The sequence below is a fragment of the Megascapheus bottae genome, chromosome 32 (assembly GCF_031878675.1).
Source record: "Megascapheus bottae isolate mThoBot1 chromosome 32, mThoBot2.hap1, whole genome shotgun sequence".
In the NCBI taxonomy this organism is placed as follows: domain Eukaryota; kingdom Metazoa; phylum Chordata; class Mammalia; order Rodentia; family Geomyidae; genus Megascapheus; species Megascapheus bottae.
In genome coordinates, this window is record NC_143540.1 from 3,195,257 (window position 1) to 3,217,583 (window position 22,327).

The 22,327-nt window shown below is 44.0% G+C and overlaps 1 protein-coding gene across 1 annotated transcript in view; it reads right to left on the reverse strand.

Moving 5' to 3' along the window:
- Positions 1–19,966, reverse strand: part of Clstn2 (calsyntenin 2) — a 337,443-nt gene extending 317,477 nt beyond the window's left edge. The window contains exon 1 of the mRNA XM_090323491.1: positions 19,864–19,966. Within this exon, the coding sequence (XP_090179617.1) occupies positions 19,864–19,963 (100 nt within the window). The 5' untranslated portion in view covers positions 19,964–19,966. The remainder of the gene's footprint in view (positions 1–19,863) is intronic.
- Between the last annotated feature and the right edge of the window lie 2,361 nt (positions 19,967–22,327).

Below are 22,327 nucleotides of genomic sequence, written 5' to 3' on the forward strand. Positions count from 1 at the left end.
GCCCTTTAAAGGAATATTAGACACTGGAGCAGATGTGTCTGTGATATCTAAAAAACATTGGCCAGCCCAATGGCCCCTGACAACCTCTATGACTTCCCTACAGGGGGTTGGGCAAGCAACTGACCCACAGCAGAGCAGTGCGATCCTTGTTTGGAGAGATGAGGAAGGGCACTCTGGTCATTTTCAGCCATTTGTCTTGGATCATCAGCCAATTAATTTATGGGGTCGTGATATCATGGAAAAAATGGGAGTGTATATGTTTAGTCCTAGTGCTGCGGTCACTAAGCAGTTACTTGATCAAGGCCTCCTCCCCTTTAGGGGACTAGGCCGAGCAGCACAGGGGGAGCTAGAGCCACTCCAACCCCAGTCTCACCCTACGAGACAAGGATTAGGGTATTCTCTAACGGGGGCTGTAGTTTGTCCTGCCCCTCATGCTGATCCCATAAATTGGCTCTCTGAACAACCGGTATGGGTCGAACAGTGGCCTCTTTCACTAGAAAAGATCATTGCAGTACAGCAGCTGGTACAGGAACAGCTGGACTTGGGACATGTGGCCCCTTCTAACTCTCCATGGAATTCTCCAATTTTTGTTATAAAGAAAAAATCAGGTAAATGGAGGCTGTTACAGGATTTGAGAAAAGTCAACGCCACTATGGAACTGATGGGGGCCCTACAGCCTGGCTTGCCTTCACCCATGGCAATCCCAAAGGATACTTATAAGATTATTATAGATTTGAAGGATTGTTTCTATACTATACCCCTGGCGCCTCAAGACTGTAAGCGCTTTGCCTTCAGCGTCCCCTCTGTTAATTTTAAAGAACCCTTGAAGCGATATCACTGGCTTGTGCTCCCACAGGGCATGGCAAATAGCCCAACTTTATGTCAAAGTTTTGTAGCTAGAGCCATTTCTTCCACTCGTGAAAAATTTTCTTCTGTTTATATTGTTCATTATATGGATGACATCTTGTTGGCTTGTTCTGACCCTATCGTCGTACGACAAGCCTTTGGACAACTAAAGCAAGATCTGAGCCTCTTTGGCCTTATAATAGCAGCTGAGAAGGTTCAGGAACACCCCCCTTTTACATATCTAGGCCATATATTAGGCCCACACTATTTTAAAAGCCAAAAAATACAATTAAAAACTTCACACTTAAGAACTCTTCATGATTTTCAGCAATACTTAGGAGATATAAATTGGCTTCGGCCTTATCTAAAGCTCTCCACAGGAGAGTTAAAACCCCTCTTTGATCTCTTAAAAGGAGATACCAACCCTACATCCTTGCGCGAATTAAATCCTGACGCCAGGAGGGCCATCCAAATTGTAGAAAAGGCAATTTCCCAGCAACAAGTGACCTATTGTGACTATTCTAAACCATGGGGAGTTTACATTTTAGCTACTTCTCACTCCCCAACTGCTGTATTGTGACAGGATGGCCCACTTTTATGGCTTTATCTACCATCAACACCCGGCAAAGTGCTGACCCCCTACTATGAATTGGTAGCTAATCTGATACATATGTGCTGAGTGGATTCCCGTAAATATTTAGGTCAGAAACCTCATTTTATCTGTGTCCCATATAATCTACAACAACAAGATTGGCTATTCGCCCATTGCGATTCTTGGGCCATTGCTTGGGCCAATTATACGGGGAAAATTTTGCATCACTACCCGTCTAACAAACTTCTCCAATTTGCTGCGTGTCATACGTTTCTATTTCCTTCCATAGTACAGGCCTCGCCTTTATCTTCTGCTGCTTTGGTATTTACAGATGGATCCTCTAATGGAACGGCTGCTTTGACCATTAATGGGAAAACTCAATCTTGGGTTACGGGTTTTTCCTCCGCCCAAGAGGTGGAATTAGAGGCTGTTTTACAAGCACTCGTCCTGTTACAAGACGAGCCCTTTAACTTATACTCAGACAGTCAATATGTAATTCGTGCTCTTCAAGTCATAGAAACTGTTCCCTTTATTGGAACTACTAACCCCAATATTCAGACCCAATTTCGCCAAGTACAAACTTTGCTTTGTTCTCGCAACCACCCCTGTTTTTTTGGCTTTGTTCGAGCTCACACTAATCTTCCTGGCCCTTTAAGTGAGGGCAATGCGGTTACTGACTCCGCCACCAGAGTTTACTTAACTCAGGTTGAACTTGCTAAGCAGTCACATGCCATCCATCATCAAAACAGTCGAGCCTTGCGCCGACAGTTTAAATTATCTAGAGAAGCAGCACGACAAATAGTTAAGACTTGCTCCAACTGTGTCCCTTTTTCACCAGCCCCCCATTTAGGCATAAATCCACGAGGACTGCTTTCTAATCACATTTGGCAGATGGATGTCACACATGTTCCATCATTTGGCCGATTAAAATATATTCATGTTACTGTAGATACTTATTCTAATTTTATCTTGGCCACCCCCCCTTGCTGGGGAAGCCACTAAACATTGTATCTCTCACTGCATTCGATGCTTTGCTGAAATGGGGATTCCCTCGCAAATAAAAACAGATAATGGCCCTGGCTATGCAAGCCGAGCATTTCAATCCTTCTGCCATTCCTATAATATCACTCATATTACAGGCATTCCTTACAATCCTCAAGGTCAAGGCATCGTGGAGAGAGCTAATGGATTATTAAAACATCAGATTGCTAAAATACAGACAGGAGAGTCATATCCCGCTACCCCTGTGAATATACTTAATCATGCTTTATTTGTTTTAAATTTTTTGAATTTGGATTCAAATAATTTATCTGCTGCTCAGCGATTCTGGGAAAAAAGAGCGCAGTGTCCTTTTGCCTTAGTAAAATGGAAGGATCCCCTAACTGGTGCTTGGCATGGACCCGATCCTGTTCTAACCTGGGGTCGAGGGCATGTATGTGTTTTTTCACAAGGAGAAAATGACGCCCGCTGGCTGCCTGAACGCTGCGTTCGGATCGTGGAGAGTGACAGTGGCCATCCAAGCAGCGACTCACTGGGCCTACACCCCCAACCCTCCAGTGGTGCATCCTGCGACATGGGAAGGACCTGAATTATTTGTGCATGTCAATCGGGACTACTACTGATCCACTTGTTCCACACATTCATATGAGCTGTGTTTCTCCTCCTTTTACTATTATGTAGGGACCTTTTAACATATTTATTGACTCTACACAATTTAATATGTGACATTATTTTGTCTTTACCAGCCCTCTTCTTAATAACCTTTTTTGTAAAAGATGCCCAGGTGAAAAGCAAAGGCCTCCAGAGGTAAGTAGAAGTCGGCCGACCCCCTTGTATGTCTGCGTTTTATTTTATTTTATTTTATTTTATTTTTGTTTGTTTGTTTGAAAAGGTGCACTGTAGGCCTAAAACAGAGGCCTGGGTGGTCAAGGGACGCCTTGACCCCCCCTCCCCTTCTGAGTTTCTTGTCGATAACAAGGCATACCTGAGAGTCCCACCAGCAAGACATGTCTAAATCTAAAAATAACTGTTTGGTGAAAACATTCATTTGAGCTCATGTTTTTTGTGTTAAGTGTATCCAATTGAGTCCAATTTTCTTGTTATATGTCAATGTCTGATTATTTAAAAGTCTCCGTTTCTCTGTCTTGTTCGTGTTACATATTTTTTCTTGTCCAGTTTTGTCTTTAAAATTGGTACCATTTCTAAGTATGGATCCTTATGGTTTTTCTGTGCGTACTCAAGCACACATCCTTGTTATTTATTTGAACATTTCTGGGCCTAGCATGGCCGCTCCCCCATGTCTGCAGTTGTGACAAGCCCTGGAAAAATAAATTCCAGCTAAGTTGCCTTGCAAAAAGTTTTGTTTTGAACCTGGTTCTCACCTGTAAGAGTAAAATTGGCAAAACTCTCTTGACACAAACTTCCGGAAAACGAACGGCCGATATTAATTTTGCGCGCTTTATGATCTTTGAGTATGAATGTGTGTGAATGAGTGAGTGAACATGTTCAAGGTTAAATTGTCAGCATGCTGTATAAAACAATGGTTGAACTCATTTGAAACAAAGGCAATTGGGTAAATCTAAGTCTAAACTTCAAGAAAATTATTATGCTTGAATGTTTCCTATGTCTTAAAAGTATTATTGCATTGTTTTAAAGAAAAACTGGTAAAAAGTATTTTTCTAAAGATCCTGAAATCTGCATTTTAAAAAATCTGGTATTGCAATACATACAGCTGTTTACATTGTAAACATTGTATCCTGTTCAGCACAGAGGTGTTAGGGAATTTGGGATTTATTACTTTAAGTTAAAGTTTGGAAACATGTATTAGAAATTTAAATGTAAAATTGTTCATTAACGTCAGAAATTTTGCCTGTCCTTTCTTGCAAACTGACACTAGAAATCTGATGGTAAAATGTGGATAATGTGATTAGTATTTTAAAGGAATGTTTAAAGGTTTATCTCCATGCTATTGGGTGTATTTTAAAAAAGGAGAGGAAACTAAGTCCAGACTTAGACTTTTGGTGCACTGATGTCTATAGTTCTTGAATTAGGGAAAAACTGTTATTTGAGTTTAAACTGTTGTTGGAGTTCTAGACAGTAATCTAAACTGCAAAAGAGCCCTTTTTTCTAAAAGGCAAGAGGAGTGCCTTGAGCCTTAGGGGGCCTGAAGGCAGAAGGAGTTCTTTGTGCCCTTAAAGGTTTTTCAATTGCAAATAAAGGCTAAGGTGTTAATTGTTTAAGCCAGTATCAGTAAAAGTTATTAAGAACATTGGAAATGGGTTTCTAAACAATATTTGAAAGTGAAGTTGTCTTAAATGTTTAAAGAAAGAGAAAAAAGGAAAATTAGGACTACCAAAGTAATTGCTTAATTGCTATTTCAGCTTGCTCTTGTAAGTTACCTTATAGCAACTTCCAGCTAGCCCATGGAGAAGGACAGCAATCCTTATTCAGATGTAACTTTGGCTTTTACCAGGTTCTAGGTAAGCTCATGCTTAGAGACTATTTCTGTGTTGACCACCTTGTTGCTTTAATTGGGAGTAACGTGGCCTTTTGTAGGACTCATTGATCTGAAAGCCACAGCTTTGAGCCTGCCCGGGCAAAGCAAAGTCCCTGTGAGACTATGGTGTCTAATCTGCCAGCAGGATGCTAGGACAGAGTTGTTTTGGAGCTTGAAGTGGCAGAGTGCTAGCTCTGAGCTGAAAAGCTGGGGGGAAGCACTCAAGCACCAAGCTCGGGACTCATAGTGGTAGGGTGCTCCTTGAGCTGGAGAGCTGAGAGACAGTACCCAGGCCCCGAGTTCAAGTACAGCAACCAACAAAGTGAAATGCCAATGGCATGTTTATCCCTGTGTGGAGAGACACTACTGGGACACGAAAGCCTCTGCTTGGATGGCAGAGATGGTGTCAGATCTTAGTCACTTGTGGTTGGCCACTCAAATTAATCAGAGCCGGGAGGTCATAGAATAGTTTGTAAGCATGCCTTACTAATGCCCGTGCCTTTCATAACTGGGCAGGAACTTGTCAATCTTCTGTGATAGCGGGTAGTTTAAAGTCCTAATTGAGTAAAATTTTTATTTTTTATTTTTGGCACCAGCCACAAATTCAGGAAAAGTTTGTGGATCTGAGGCTTGTGTCTCTATTAATCTGTTTAGATCTGACAACTGAAGCATTGTTAAGGTTGCAGAAATTTAGTTCCCCAGACAATCAAGAAAAAGCCTTTGCAAATGGGTGCTAGGTAGGCTGCGCTGTTGTGGCCAAGGATGGTTTGTGCAATTGTTGAATGTCAAGTATGATCTCTAGTTTGGAGTAGATTGTTGTTCCTGGTGTCTAATCCTTGCAACCCCTTGATAAAACAGGCTGGGCTTCTTAAGGTCCCTGGTCAAGCGCGGAGACGGCGCCCCTGAGTCAGCTTGAAGAAGTCACGGAAGTTGAATCTCCGCCCATCAAATCCCCGTTGGACCAAGGGACCAAAATCATTTTTGGAAAATGTGACAGGATAAATTAGGGGTATAGAAAAGAGTAAAAATTGCACTTGTGTTTCTTTTAAAATAAAAAACGGGGGACACGTTGGGAGCCAGAGTGGAATCAAACTGTACCTTGACTTGCATCAGACGATGGCTTTATTGTCTTATTGCTTTCTGGCCCTATTCTATGTAAATGACCTGAGAATTACCATATGAATGTAACACCTGGAGGTTCCCTGGGTCAGGAGGAGGGAAGAAGGGGGAGTGGAAAATAAACGCGGCAGTCTCGGCAGTCTTTGCCTGGACTGCGGACATCCCGGACCCAGTGTGTCTGTCTCTCTTCTTTTTCTTCCTAGTCCTTGTCCCCTATTTCAGGAACCCCAATCTGCGAACCCTGGTTTGCTGCCGGTTGGCCCCGGCAATTCAGGAGGCTGAGATCTGAGGATGATAGTTCAAAGTCAGCCTAGGCAGTAACGTCTGTGAGACTTTTATCTCCAACTGACCACCACTAAACTAGAGACTGTGGTACTGTGGCTCAATGTGGTAGAATAGTAGCTTTGAGCAAAAAGAGCTCAAGAACAGTACCCAGGCCCTGAGTTCAGCCCCACAACCAACAACAACAAAGCAAAAATCCTTATTCCTCCAAATGACCAGAGACCAACAATACAATGTTTTATCTCTGAGATATCAGAGCTGACCATAACAAATACTCCAATTTGTTGGAGTCTGGAATAGAAATGTAAACAGGCATTATTTTCACCCCCTAACACACAAGGAAGCTCTTTTCCTAGTTGAGTAGCAACTCTCCTAAACAGATTCCAGCTTAATGTCACAGCTTTCCATTCCCTGTGGTTACAAAGACTTTGGATCACTTCTAAATATCAACTTCATATCTGGTCCAAAAGTCACCTTCTCTTTGGGAGAGTGGGAAGTAGGGTCATGAAATCTGTTCACTCCCACAGCCCCAATCTTAAGAGTTTTTGTGTATTAGAGAGAGACACAAAGATGGGGTGGGGGGGGGATTAAAAGAGATGGCTCCAAAGTTAGTGATCTTCTCTACAGTTAGCCAAGGTGAGATTTTAGCGCATTATTAGGATCCATGTTTATTATCTAGATCTCCTTGTAAAGTCTGATGACATGTTTCAGTTGGCCACTAGTGATTGGGGTCAGCTAAGTATCTTTGATGTGATTTTAATAACCCCTGAGTTTTCCAAGATCTCAATTATCCAAAGAACTGAGGCCAGACTAGACCTTGTCTTATTTAAGGCATTATTCAGTGTTTTGTCAATTCCAAAAGACATACCATCATCATCTGACCTGTGATATCTGAATCTTCAATACAACACACCTAGATGTTTTTGCATTCACTACTACTGAACTCAAGGGGACATGTCATATAAATGCTCAATTCACAGCATGCATCAACGACATTAAACTATCTCTAGCAGAGTAGGGCCCCAGCATTTGTAGACTGGACCACATACAGTCTTACTATACATTATTTCCTCTTTAATTCCTCTCTATCTCAATCAAGACTCTGTATTGATTGGTTGAATTAAGGATAGAAGTAGATAATGGTATCCACATATTTCATTTCATGGTATCAATTGTAAACATTGCAACATATGTGTTGTGCCACATGGCCACTTGGGTCAATCATCTTTCCTATTCCTCACTTACTCACCTTAAGACTTCAGTAAAACCTGACTAATCTCAGTTCCACCAAAGGCTTCTAAAGGGAAATGTTGTTTCCATTTGAGTCAGAATTTTATTTTATCTGGGCCCTGATCCAGAAGATAAGAGGGATGAAGTCATCATTTAGAGAAAACTCCTACCCCTCAGAGAAAGGAAATTTCAGGGCTGACTACAACTAACCCATCATCACCCCCATAGCCAGTGGCCCTTGCCACCAGGGATACTGGAGGAGATATTCCTCCCAACACCAGCTTCAGAAGTTCTAGACTTCAGGTTAGTTCAGAATACTGGCATTCCACTGGATATAGTGTCAAACTTGAATTCTTAGAACAGAACTAACATATCCACAGATCCTAAAGAAAAAGGATCAGACTTCAGAGAGATTTCCAATGGCTCACTTTTGTGGACTCTATATACAACCTGGAAGTCTATTATTATTATTATTATATGTACACTATTCATGACAGCATGGAAATCAGAGCACAGCCAGTCATCATCCCCTCCTCCTGTTGCCCCTTGCCCTGGCTATGGGCTCAAGAGATCCATGGGCCTCCTCACACATATCCAGCCCACTTTAATTGATGGCAAAGCTTTTCCAATTAAAATCCTCATTCTGGCCTCTGTCTGCAAACACATACAACTGATATCATAAATTGTAAATCATTTTTAACGACCTGTTTAGAAATGGAGCATGCTTTATTCACTTAGGACTTGTACAGTCTGGGTCTTAACAGTATGCTGATGGGAAAGTAGAGGATTCAAGGAGCAACATGGGAGAGTCAGCTCCCAGCAGTCCATGATTGCAACTAAGTTCCCATCAGTACATGACAGAGATGTTCTCCCAACACGCACACTACTCAGTGCCACGGAGTCGAGAAGAAGACTCTGACTACATCACTTCACCGATGGCAAAGTTAATTTGCATCAATTATCTAAGAAAAATGCATACTCTGGAAGTTGCCTCCACAATCCTTAACCAGGCACTGACTACCTAGCTTTCCACTCTAAGTTTGTCTTTCACAATCTCTTATCCCAAGGCTAGCTGAGTTCTTCCTATTCTGAATGCACCTGCTTTTTTGGATAATAGCCAGTAGGTACCATCTGGCATGGAGGCCAGTTGTTCTGTTCCTACTAATCTAGTTTGGTATATGTACCCTGAGGATCCTAGGACATGGAGGAGACAGCAGAAATCAAGGAAAATTTCATCTCCTAAGTGCTGCAACACTCTATAAGGCAAAGAACTGGGTTTTGGGAGCTCTACCCAACTTCCACCCATCAACTGTGTGCTAAACTATTTCTGGGGACAAAGGAATGAGGTGACGGAGTCTGATGAACAATGATAACACAATCAGTGGAGTCACTGGGAGGTCTACATCCGGGTATGTAATAGAGATGAGTTACCCAGGGATATAGTCCTCAGAGACCTAGGGAAATGGGAAACTGCAGGTAACCATGCAGAACTCATCATACAGCAGACAAAGCAGGGTGTAGAGCAACACAGAGCATGAGAAAACTCAGGGTAGTGGAACCTGGGTCACTTGGAGATGAAGTGGAAGGAGAAAATAGGAAAGAGGGTCCACTACTCACACCCAGACACTGGGCTTATCTTGTTCCAGCACAAGCTTATCTTCTAGCTTGGGAACTGGTAGATATTAGCAATGGACCTTTCAAGATAACGCAAACACATGTGGACTTTATTCTGAAAATGAAGATGTGGCAGAAATTTTGTTCAGGGTAGCAGGAAGGGAAGGAGGGTCAGCAGGTCTGTGTATGTTTAGAAAACCCAGTTAGGACTATATGGAACTGGATTAAAGAGTTGCCATCCACAGACTGGTAAGCTAGAGACAGAGGAACCCATTTCCTTCCCCAGCAGTGGAATGTGTCTAAAAGAAAAATTCTCCCAAACCCTACAGTTTCAAGCCAAGGTTCATAACCAGGACTTCACCTGAGTTCCTCTCCAGATGACAGCTAAATTTCTGAAAGACTGTAGAGATAAGGCAGAAGATTTTTCAAACAAAGCACAAAAAAAGACTTTGTTCATACTTCTAATTAAAAGACTAATCCACTAACAACTCTTATACGTAATTCTAAAATTAGTTATCAAGCAAGATATGGCCACTTTGACATATAAGGCTGAAGTAACTGGTCTTGAGGAAGAGAAGGAGGAAAGGAGGAGGAGGATGAAGAAGTAGGAAGATGGAACGTGGATCTTCATTACGACATTTTTTTTACTCTGATTATGAATGACCTTAGCCTTTTTCTGTGTGTTCTAATGGGAACATACTCCCACAAACAAAAATGGTACCAACCAAAAACAAAAACAAAGTACCATGTACTACAAATGCAGAACTTTTCATTCTTCAGCATCTCTGGAAGTTTCCTCAGTGATTTATTTTTCAATTTTTTATATATTTTTGTCATAGGGCTTGAACTCAGGGCCTGAGCACTGTCCCTGAGCTCTTTTGCTTATGGCTAGCATTCTACCACTTAGAGCCACAGCATCACATCTGGTTTTTGGTGGTTAATTGGAGATAGGAGCCTAACAGACTTTCCTGCCCAGGCTGGTTTCAACCTCAATCTGCAGATCTCAGCCTCCTGAATAGCTAGGATTATAGGCCTGAGTCACTGGATCCTGGTTAGACCATTTATCTGTAAGTTCTTGGCTGGAGAAGCTGCAGCACAGAGATGTGACCTGAGTGGTGCTTAAGATCATAATTAAGTGTGATTCTAGGACCTCTGGTCTCCATCAGTTGTTATAGGATGGTTCAGAGGACCACGGTAAGTGATTTGCCAGCTCTAGAGGCAGAAACAAGAATCTTCCATACTCCAAAGTTATTCTCCAACACTCAATTTCACCTCTAACCATTGGTGACTCAATTCCTTTGGGTTAACCATTACCCTGGGTAGAGCTGGCACCAGTTAATTACAGCCCAAGCTGTTATGATGAGATACACTCACTCCAAAGGGAGTCTGGCTTATGGAATATTGTCCAATCACCCACTTAGAGAGTACTTGTGAACTTGAGAACCTGAAGAATTGGAAACAAACACTTAGAGCCTCAAGCCAATCAAATAAATGCCCACTCAAGATGAAGAAATGTCTATTCTGTTCATACATCTATAAAGCAAGACATTCCCCCTATCCCATTTCCTTCCTCTCTCCACACACTTTTCTATCCCCAGGAGGGCCTGTGTGATGACAGTAAGTGCTCCAAACAGCTAGGGTTGTTTTTAGTGACAAGCTCTAGCAAAAACCCCGAACCTCACTCAGGAAACATTCCTTAAGAAATAGGTTTTAGGATGGACCGATAATAACTCCGTCCTCTCACTGATTCTTCTCTCCATCAGGAGGTCCCAGGGTGGACCTCAAGGAGAGGTCCCAGAAGAGGAGATATGAACCCTGTCACCCTCGCCCTAACCTAATAGAGAGGAATAGTGCCCCTTTTGCTTTTTTTCCCCATTAATATCCTAAGATCTTATTTAAGATTCAAGTCTGTCATTTGAAACCAGATAGCCAAGTAAAAAAGAGATGGACCAACAGCTGGCTGAAGAACAAGATGAGCCTCTGGATATCCACATGGTATGCTGAGATCTAACCATCAGCACCCACATGGAGATGCCAAATGCAGTTTCTGGGATGTGCCTTATTAAATAAAGCAGAAGTTTTCTTACAGCATTTGGTTTAAGTATCAGGCAGACAAAACACTGACTTCAGGTCTGGAATGGGATGTTAAATGTTTTCTGGCAGCCTCAGAGTGTGAATACCTACCCATGTTCTCATGCTATATAAGTTCAGACAAACTACGGCTGAAGAAATCATAAATAATACATCCTAAGACCAGGACTTCAATATTTTTGAAGGGTTTCATTTCTCCTCCCTCCCAACTTTGATATATGTACTTACTTAACAAGGGTCTGGGGAGGGTTAATTGAATTAATATATGTAAAGTGCTTTGAGTTTGAAGAGAATGCACAATATAAATGGAAGTGTCGCTAAAAAGGTTAATCTAATTTACATCTAACACTTTCAGTTCATGGTGTTAATGAACTATATCCTTTTAGAGAGTGATTAATTTATAGAAATGTGATTATTTTTCCTAATGCTCTATATGGGTCAGCTTCTTCTATTACTATATCTAACTTTATGGGAGAATTCAGCATTTTATAAATTAAAATAATAAATCAAATGTCCTGGTAATGGTTATATTGCATTAATTATCAGGAGACATGCATTAGATTAACATTTATCTGTTTTAATTAATTTGCTGCAATGCAGTTATCCATGCAAATTGGAAAATGACACATCAAGTTGACATAACATTAACAGTTTTGACTGGTTCTCCCTGAAAATTTATAGGTCTGTACTGGTTGTATTTACTGCATAACCATGGCGACCACCCACTGTTGCACCACCATGCCAGGCTATGCATGCATCAAAGCACAAGGAAGGAAATTCTATGCTAAATTCACACTGGAAAGTATAATCAACTAAGTCGGTAAGACCGTGTAAACAGTGAAACATACAAGCTTTGTTTAGAGAGTTAGAATCCCAAACATCTCAAAACAAATTTCTTAGATAAGATGGCTTTATTTTCTCAGGCACTTTATCCTTTCTGATGACATTCAGAGCCCACTAACAGTTGGATATTCAAAACTTCTTGGATGGAGAAGGGTAGTATACTGGGATCCTTCCTTTCTATGGAAGAACTGACTCAGCCCGAAAGGGCTGAGTAACATGATCTGAGCCTTATAGCTCATCAGTGGATCCAAGTCACATAAATTGAAAACCATAGCCTTTCCAGGACATTCCTCTGTGATTTCTTTGTCCAGTCATGATTAGAGGCTGAATATTTATTCTTTACCATATAATACAACAGTTATCCTAGAAATCCAAAGGGCAGAAAACACACACACAAAAAAAATCAGTCACCCTTGTAACAATTCAATGTAGTATTTCCAATGGAACAAGTCAAACTAGCCCAGTAAACCTTCTGAGCAGCAATAATAATAGTGTTTACAGCTCAGAGTGTGAATTCCAAGATTATCCAAAGCCAAATTCCTTCACACATCTTGCTCTGAGGTTAATGTTCTCCTAAGTCATCCGTAGAGTATCCCTTCAGAGCAAGTGCTGCAGGTAGTATGGGGTAGAGAGTCACATAATTAATGGGGGAAAAAGCTAGATGACCAAAGGCCAGAAATGATCCTGACCAAGAGAATATACAACCTGGATATGATCCTACAAGGTTTGTGACCAGCATGGGTGGCATCGTCCCTGCATGGTCACCCTCTCACTTGCACTCTATTCTTCTGATGGGAGGGAAGTCCAGTATCATCAGAAAACTTGCATATAACTGCTGTGCCTCTAAGCTTGAGAACCACTGGAACAGTTGATAGGAAAGTGAATCCCAGATTCAAACTAGATCGTGGGTTCAAATCTCATTCACACTCCAAGACAATTCAGCTATTCTCAAATTTCTGGGGCCCTTCTAGCCCCTAACAGAAGATGGTAAGCATGGAGTCCATGAAGAATAGAATTTCTTGTAGACCTGGTACAACTGGGGTTCATGCTTCTACCCTGGCAGCAGTGTGGTGGTGAGGGGATAAGATGATGAGAAGCTATTGATTTCCTTTTGTAAGCACTGTTGAGGGTAGGAATGATGAGCACTGAAGCTAGAGTAGATCTAAATCTTTCTAGTAATGAGACAGGAACGATGGCTGTGGACAGGTAGCACATGCTGGAAAATTCCTTTTACCCAAAGATATGCAGCAGGTTCTTGATGAGAGCAGAGCTTGGGTTGGGATACCTCAGGCAGAAAGTGGCCTAGAGCATTCTAAGAGGGACAATGAGTGAGCTGTGGGTGAGCAGAATGGGCTTAAAGTAAGTAAGGACAAAGATGATCAGCCATGGCTAGTGAAGTAAGCCAAGGGTATGGAGCTGTGGACCAGGAAGGACCTCATTAGGCACAGGAGATATGCTGCCTCTTCCAAGAAAGAGAAAACTGCCAGGCCATTAAGAAAAGTAAGTTTTCAGTGGCCACTGCATAAGAAGTCACCTAGCCTGCCATTCTGTCTAATTTTGGATTGCAACCAACTGCAAGCAAGCAGGCTGACCCCCCCATCCCACTCCACCTGATTCCTGGCTCATTCAGTACCTGTTTGCCAACCTGTCAGACAATTATATGTGCAAAGTACACTTGATGCATAAATAGACTCCAGCCAGGAGTTTAAAGGAAAAGAAACCCTGATAAGTGATTCTGGTTCTCCTTCTGCACCATCTCTGTCTTTGCCATCCAAGCAGTCAGCAAGCAGTCCCCCATTCTCCAGGTGCCTAGCCACCCAATACATGCTTAAAGTATCATCTGTGGTGTCCTTTATTAACCTACCTCATTCAAAAACAGTCCAAATAAGGCAATGTGTAACCTACAGGAACAACTGTGAGCACCAAAGCTGGCCAACTTGGGCAGTGTGCCTGGTAGAAGACCCCCCCCCCCAAACATATCAGCTCAGAATGCTGCCTTCTCTACTTGACGCCAGGCACAACAGGAAGTTAAATGAAGGGTTTCAAGACAACTGGACTGGAAGAGATGGGCAGACCATGCTCACTCTGAATCCAGAAGTGAGCCAGAGACCAAGGCTTTTAGAGAAACTGTCTCTTGCAGAAATTTCAGGGCAAAACTTGTATAGTCTCAGACAGCAATGGGTGGATGCCTTTGGGGCAACAAAGAGGGAACCTCTCCAGCCTCACTCAGAGCCTTGCTCAAGTGGACATCAATCCTACCACTCAGGTAGGTGAGCCTGTGGGAAATTCACTGCCTACCACACTGTTCTAGGTTTCAAACTTCCAAATGGCCATCTATTGTTAAGATTCCTTTGTGGAGCCCATTTCCGCTTTTAGGCTGAGATCCAAGATACTACCATACTCAAGTACTACACACTAGAGTGTGCATCCAGTAAGCTTTTCCTGTTTTATTGGTTCTGAGGCTGGTATGCAGAAATAGATGTTGTCCCAGCTCCTTTGTCATGCCTACCTGTGTACCAGCCACAGGTAGTCTCACTAACGCCTCTTTGCATGGCCCTGCCCTCTCCCATCTGCTCATCCACCCACACCTTTCATTTTTTCAGAAGGCATCCCTCACTTTGCCTACATTAGCCATTTCATTCCTTGCTTGTAAGACTGTTCCAGGCCTGTGATTCTGTCTACCCTTTTCCTGTAAGCTACTGAGTTCTCAGTAGTTGGCATCTCAGGTGGGCTGCTTGGTATGTGGAATAACTTGCTTTGTCTTTTTTATCCTCTCAGAGAACATCAGGAGATAAGACTATAGCCCAGGGCAAGTTGGAGTGGGTATTCTCTTCTGGTAACTGCCCCCCTCTGTGTCTCCCTCACGGCTCAATCCTCCGTCCTGCTCAGCCCCAGTGTCATCAGCTCTACACTCTTTCTCCTAGACACAGCTCCCCATGGCCCAACCTCAAAGCTCATCTTTGCTAAGGAAGCATTTCCACAGAGTCCAATTAGGGCTTGGTGACCTGATGACAAGAACAACACAACAATAATCTGTTTCAAATTATCTGTTTATCCTACTTTGGGTCAGCTATGTCAACATGCTTACCACAAGTGCTATAAGGTTATATGGGGAAAGAAACATTTCTCTGCTCTCTAGGACAGGGGAGCAGAGAAAGTGAAGGACTCATGCTCCATCACTTTTCCTCTAAGAACCAGAATCTTCAGCCTCTCTAGGACTGGGGCATGGAGACAGGCGTGTTCGCCTATTTATGTCGTACCCACTGTTGATCCTTACTTGGGAGTTCCAGGCCACTTGAAATTGAGTAGGATTCAGGGAGAAGGGAAGCTGCTTTCTGTGGAATTTCTAGACTACTGAAAGATGTGTTCACAAATAACTTAAGGCAAACATGTATGTGTGTGCATTTAAATGTGATGTTTACGCATACATGCACAAAATGAGCAAGAGAGAGACTAGAATTTAGACTCAGGGACTTCATGAGCAAAGCAACCAAATTTCCGGGAAGTATGAAGGCAGGATATTTCATTAAATCTCGGATGCAAGGACTGGGTATTTAAATGATCAATTATAATCATCAAATCATGCCTTTTACACACAAGGAATTAAGCAAAGTGCTTTAAGTCAAGTAAGGTAGATCTCTGTGTTCCTATTTTCTAGATTCAGAAAAAGGGTTATCTAACTCATCCAAAATAATTTATTAAGGAAGTGAGAGGGCCAAGATTTGAATGTGGCAACAAATTTTATTTCAAAACAAGAAAGGAGAAAAATTTTTAATTGTGTTATAAAATGATAGTGTCCAGGATTACCCACAGGCATGTTCCCTAAACCAGATTCAACTGATGGCTCATCTCGTAACTCGCGAGGCTAGGCCCTTTCAGTCACAATAAAGCAGTGAGGCCTCAGCTCTCAAGAGTCCACAAACAATGCCAGAGTCAGACAGAAAACACAGGCATGCTGGAAGAACAGAGGTCATTTGACAAGTGTCCAACCCAAGAAGTAAAGTCCCTAGGAAGGCCAAATCCAAGTTTAGCCAATATCCAGAGTAACAATGGGAATTAAATGGAGGAAGATGATCTTCTAACCAGGAGATCAGAGAGTCCAGGCAAGGAGTGATGTGTACATGCCAGTCAGAGAAACACAGGGGACTCAAGAATGACAAATGACCAAAGGACACATCTCTGAGGCCCTGTGAAGACTTTGGGGCTTTGTGCTTCATTTGAGGCAAAAACTTTGAGAATCAAGGATAGTTCATACCATCCTTCACTACCTTTCACCTCTGCAATGTGCAGTGTGTAATGCTCAAAGGTGTTTTCAGACACTGTGGGACACAGGATGTGGCTGTTGCGATCAACAAGAGTGCAGATTCCCAGAGATGAAAGCAAGGGTCACTTTCCTCTCCCCACTACTGAAGCTCCTATGTACAATTAGGCTAGACTCTCCTCTTGCTCTGTGCAAGACCATGCGAAAGCCTGGGCAATTTAGAGATTAGCAGGTTAATTACAAACTGCTTTAGCTTCCTAGTAATCCACAGATCTGCTTCCAAACTGCCAAAGAGACAGGTAAGGATATCTGACAGATAATCAAGGGGCACAGATTTGGTGATGACCTTCTCACTCTCACTATACTGACAGCACTTCTACCAGAAGCTCTTGACAAGTCATATATCCTCTCTCTGACTCAGTTTTCCTCATTTGTGAGAAATAGTCTAACACTGCCTCTGTATGGGTTGTAAAAGTAAGAGATGGCCATGTAATAGGATCAGTACAGGGCCTGTGACACAAGAAGACAAACAGCTCACGTTGTGGTTATTACCACCGCCTGGAGGCTGGTACAACAAAGAGACAGTGCAGCAAGTCCTTGAGATGGTGAAACCACTGACATTCTGCCAGATTTAGCACAATCCTTCTTATGATTATCTAGACTGAAATTTGTTTCTGTTTGGATAAGGCACTGCTCCAGAGACTTCCAAGTCCCAAGAACCTCCCCAGCTTTACTCACTTTTAACCTGGAATCCAAGACAAGCTTTTTGTATCTCTTTTTTAAACAGCTAAGACAGAGAAGGTTGACAAGAAGAAGTTATTGTTGGCTGGCCACTATATTTTTTTCTGAAATTGGAAATAGAGTTTGCACTGGAAGTACAGAGTTTCTGTGAAAACCTCAAACAGAACCTTGTCAGGTATTATCTACTGGATCCCCTAAAACAAGAAGCTAGGAACAGAAAGACAGGACATGGTATGCACTATTGGTAGGACATCTTTTGATAAGACATCAAGAGCAAGAAGCTGAGATCTCATGTTTCTTTCGAGACATCATCAGGAGGGCAGCTTGATGGCACATTCCCAATTTTCTTCTACACATAGGCAGATATGAAAGAGAAAAAAGCTATGCTTGTGTTCAGCCTTATTCACATGCCTTCTCATGTTCTCTCAGTTTTAGTTTTTTAAGAAAAGGGAAACATAATGACAAGATGCTTAAAAATGGCCAAGTCAAAAAGGCAGGATATCGTAGACTGGAAGCATATGGTTTTATTATTTTAAATGTTTGCCAGAAGCCATTTGGAAACCTAAAAAAGTAAGTGAATTGTAATAAAGGAAGCTGGTCCTGTATGAACTCAAGTGTCATAATAAATCTCTCTGTTGTGATCCAATATTGCACATTAGTTAAAAAAAAAAAAAAAAAAAAGTAAATGTGCTCTTTGCCACCCCCTTGTGGTTCCAAAGGGAAAAGAAGAGATGGGAATTCATGGACTCACACTGGAAGAAACTAAACTTTCTAAAAGGCCTTTTAAAAGATACATGGCTGGGTTTTATCCAGGCAATGGATATGTTCTAAGAAGAATGTTGTTAGCTGAAAAACACGTAATTATTCATACAAAGTGAATTGCTGAAAGCTTTGGGTATCACCCCCTCCCCCTTCATATTTATCTCATCTTTCCATTCTAACCTGAGAATTCAACAATGTGATAACCACACCCGGTTCTCTCCCCGAATTTTTCCTACCAAGTCTTCACTTGACTTAATGGGAGGAAGCTCTCTATGGTTCTGTCTGTACACATCCACTTATAAATGTGCTACTTATATTACTATACAGTAATGAGAACTCTCAAAAGAAAGAAAATTAGGAAGGGAGGAAAGGAGAGGAGAGGAAGGGAAGGAGTAAGAAAAGGTGCCAGAGGCTCATGCCTGATCATGGTTCAAAGTCAGCCAATGCACTGAATCTCCAATTGACTTCGAAAGCTGGAAGAAGATGTGTAGCTCAAGTGGTACACCACCAGCCTTGAGCAAAAAAAAGCTAAGAGACAGTGACAGTGCCCTGGCCCTGAGTTCAAACCCCAGTACTGGTGTGTGTGCACTTTTTCACATTTTGTGAAGTATACTTGAAAAGGAGGATATGAAAAGTTAGTTGTTCTTCATCCAACATTTTCACCAAAAAAACCTTAGATTGATCCCTTCTTATCAGCAATTTCTTTACCATACCAAGTTTAAGACACTTTAAGTTTTTATCTTCGAAAAGAAAGGGGGAAGGGGAGGAAAGAGCAAACCTGCAAGGATACAAAGGAAAGGGAGAAATGCTACAAAGGAATGGGATGCTTGCTTATCAACTGTTTCAAAAATTGTGTAAAAAAGAAGGAAGGGAGGGAGGGAGGGAGGAAGTTAGTTCTCACAAAAAGGCAGTTCCCAAACCTGGGACAAGGTGAAATGCTGGACTCTCATCTCAGCGTCCTAAGCCAACATCTGAGTCAACTTATCTCTAATAGAGAGTCTCACCTGCGCAGAATCCCCTCCCTTTCTCATTGACACCTGGAAGATCTGACCACGGCCCTGAAAGCAAGAGCATGCTTCCCTGGCCCTCTCCATCCTCCCCCAGCACCAACAATCAACAAGTTAGCACCTGGAGCTCAGGGCTCTGGCTCTGGTCGGGATCTGCTTTGCGCCCACCAGGCTGGGCGTTTTCTGATTCTTCCCTACCTCCAGCTAGCACGTGACCCGCCCTCCAGACGCCCCCACTCCGGCGCCCCTCCCCACGCTCCAAGACAGCTGTCAAAGTCAGGGACTGGCCTGACAGAGCCAGACGTTCCCTGGCCTCTAGCTTCCTACCGGCTGCCCTGAAAGGTGGGGAGGTCAAGATCTTCCCCCATTCACCAGTCGGGTGAGCTACATTCTGGCGCTGAGACCTCAAGATCCAGGGCCAAGTCTGCCAGCCGATGGGGAACATCACGTCGCGCACTTCTTCGAGACTCTGCAGCCCACGGGGAGGGCGCACATTCCCAGGGGAGCCAGAGCCCCACCCCACCCGGAGGTGGTTTGGGCGAAGGGTACCATCCCTGGAACCTATAAGTTTCCACCCATGCATCCTCGGGGCTGCCTTTTCAGACCTCGCCCGGCTCCAACCAGGGCTGGCGCAGACACCTGCTCGTCCTCCCGCCAGCGCCTGGCTGGAGCGTGCGGCGCCCACACCCATAAAGTTGTATGGACTCCCCAAGACCTTGTCTTCTCTCTTCGGCCCCCTGAGCCCCGCCCAGTGTGGGGGGGGGCGAAGGGAGGAAGCTGGCGTCCGCGGGTAGAAACTCCTCCCCAGCCCCCTTCCCCGCCGCACCCGCGCGCCGACTTTGGAGACCGCGGGGCGCACAGAGGCCCGGGAAGCTGCGGCAAGGGAGCGGCCCCGAGCCCGGCTCTCCGCCGCCGGCACCGGCCGACCTGCCCCGCCGCAGGCTCCTCAGGGAGCCGAGGAAACTTCCCCAGCACCCACCTTTCTCGGCGAGGAGGCGGCGCCGCCGGCTGCCCGTGCCGCCGGTCCCCGCGCCTAGCGCCAGCAGGAGCGGCACCCAGCACAGCCTCGCCCGCAGCATCCTCGCCCACCGGCCGCCGCCGCCAAGCCACTCGCGCCGGCTGTCGCCTCCTCCCGGCGCCTCCGGGTGCTGTGCCCGCAGGGTGCGCTCGCCTCAGGGCGCCGCCACCGCCCTCCACCGCTCCCGGCCCGGTGCCTGCCTCTCCGGCTCCCGCCGCCGCGCTCTGGCGCGGACCCTAAGTGGCTCCGGCGCTCACCCCGGGACGGCCCGTGACGTCACGGAGGGAGGGAGGCGGCTCATGCATATTCATGAGACGCGGACAGCGGCGCCGCCGGGTGCAGTACTCCCGGTCTCCCGTCCCCGACCCCCCAACTTTCCTCCCCACCCCCAACGCCCCCCGAAATCCAGTCCTCCTGCATCAGTCAGGAGCCCACTCCCCAAAGGACCCTGGTGATGGGGGCCCTCCGGGGTGCCCTGCAACCCCGCCCCCCTGTTCCAGCTCTAAACGGCTTGGTGCAAGACACGAGGGCTCCCCTAGAAAGGGATCACTTGGGGGCTGGGTGAGGGTCGTCTACGGAGATGCTGTGAGGAGTCCGCCCCCTGCCATGCCCTTTGGGCTGCATCCCTGCAGAGGGGGCTGGGGGCGGGGCGCCGCTGCGGGTCCTGCCCTTGGCTGGGTCCCTCTGGACAGAGCTCCGCGCGGCCTGGTCTAGGGAGGGCGCCAGGTGCACGCCGGAACTGGGAACTGGCCTCTGGTTTTCTAGCTAGCCAGGTGGATCGCCTGGGAGCTGGGTGGCAATGGCTGGGTCTCTAGGCCATCTGAGGGAAGCCGAGGCAGCCTCCGCAGCTAGCGGGGGCTGATGATGGGCCAGCTGAACGAGCAAAGGCAAACTTGGAGCCTGGCTCTTAGCATCTGCCGGTTAATGACGTTTCCCCTTTATTTTCTTTGCTAAGTAGTGTTACTGACTTGTCTGTCGGATTCCTTGATACTATTATACTGGTTTTTCTTAAGCTCAAATGATTGGCTGCAAAAATTTTGTATGTAATTTTAAATTCAGACCAAAGAATGAGGCAGAGGGAGGAACATCTCCAAATAGAGTACCAGGAAAGAACACAGCAGAGAAAAACACCAGGAACAGATCAGTGGCAACCTACAGGAACATCATTTTCACAAATGAAGATAAAAAATTTTTCTCAGCTCTCAGCCTCCTAACTCTATTGGGGGGGTAATTGAACCCTCTGAGGCCTACTATATAATAAAATGATCATCTACGAAACACTCAGTGTGTTGCACATGGTCAATGTTCAATAAATGTATAATATCTTCTTCTCTTGACCTTCCAGGTCTCTGAAATGCCAGTCACATGCCAGTTTAAGTATGGTAAACGACATGAATGGAAAAAGAGGAATGAATCTGAGAAAGTTTAAGCATTAGAAATCCTCAGAACACAACAGCTTCCTATCCACACTAGTTATGAGGTGCTTGCTTTGTTGAGGCCACTCAAGATGCCAAAACTAGATCAAGCAACCCACTCCTTAACAGACTCCACTGACCCCATGATGCAAGGACTGGACATTGAGGGGAGTCAGACATTCCATTCATTTCTCCTTCAACCACTGAAACAGCAAGGTTGCTATTTCCCTATTTCATAATAATCAAACTATGCCTCAGGAAGTTAGAGAAACTTATCTGCAGACATGTAATTGTGAGGGATATACACACTATAATTCCAAGTTCCACCACTTTCCCATATAGGATGACTCAGAGAATGGCATAGCTCATCACCTCTAAGCAATGGCCATTTAAATAACCAATCATCTCCACAGTAGTGGTATATATCACTCAGTTCGTTGAGACTGTACCCCTTGCTCTTAACTCACACTTGTAGCATATTCATTTAAAATTGTGCTCCAAAATTTTGTGAGCAGGATAATGTAAGGCCTTGGTCACGTAAGTGCCAAGTCCAGGGCCCTACCTATAAGGTACTAATGAATCTCAGGCAATTCATCTGGATCAATAGTTAATTTTTTTTTAAAGTCCCACACTCTCCAGAAAATAGAATCTTAACAGTAACAGTTTTCATACAAATACCTCGATTACCTCTATTTTTTTAAAAAATCAGGTTCATTAATACTTTGCCCAGCTAACTACCAAAGCCGGATAAATGAAGAAAAACAAGTAAATGATACCTACTGATTTTAAAAAAAAAATGAAACAAGCTTTCTATATAACCCAAATTTAATTCAACTTACAGTATAACTTACAAAAAAGAATTTGAAAGGATGATCTTTCAAAAACTGGTAATGTTCACTCCTATCCTAGAAGGTAACACTGGGTCTCTATGATCCCAGACTTGAGAATTTTCAACACTGTCTTAAGAATTTTGAGACCAGGGCAAATGCCTCAAAAACCAACTGAGTTGG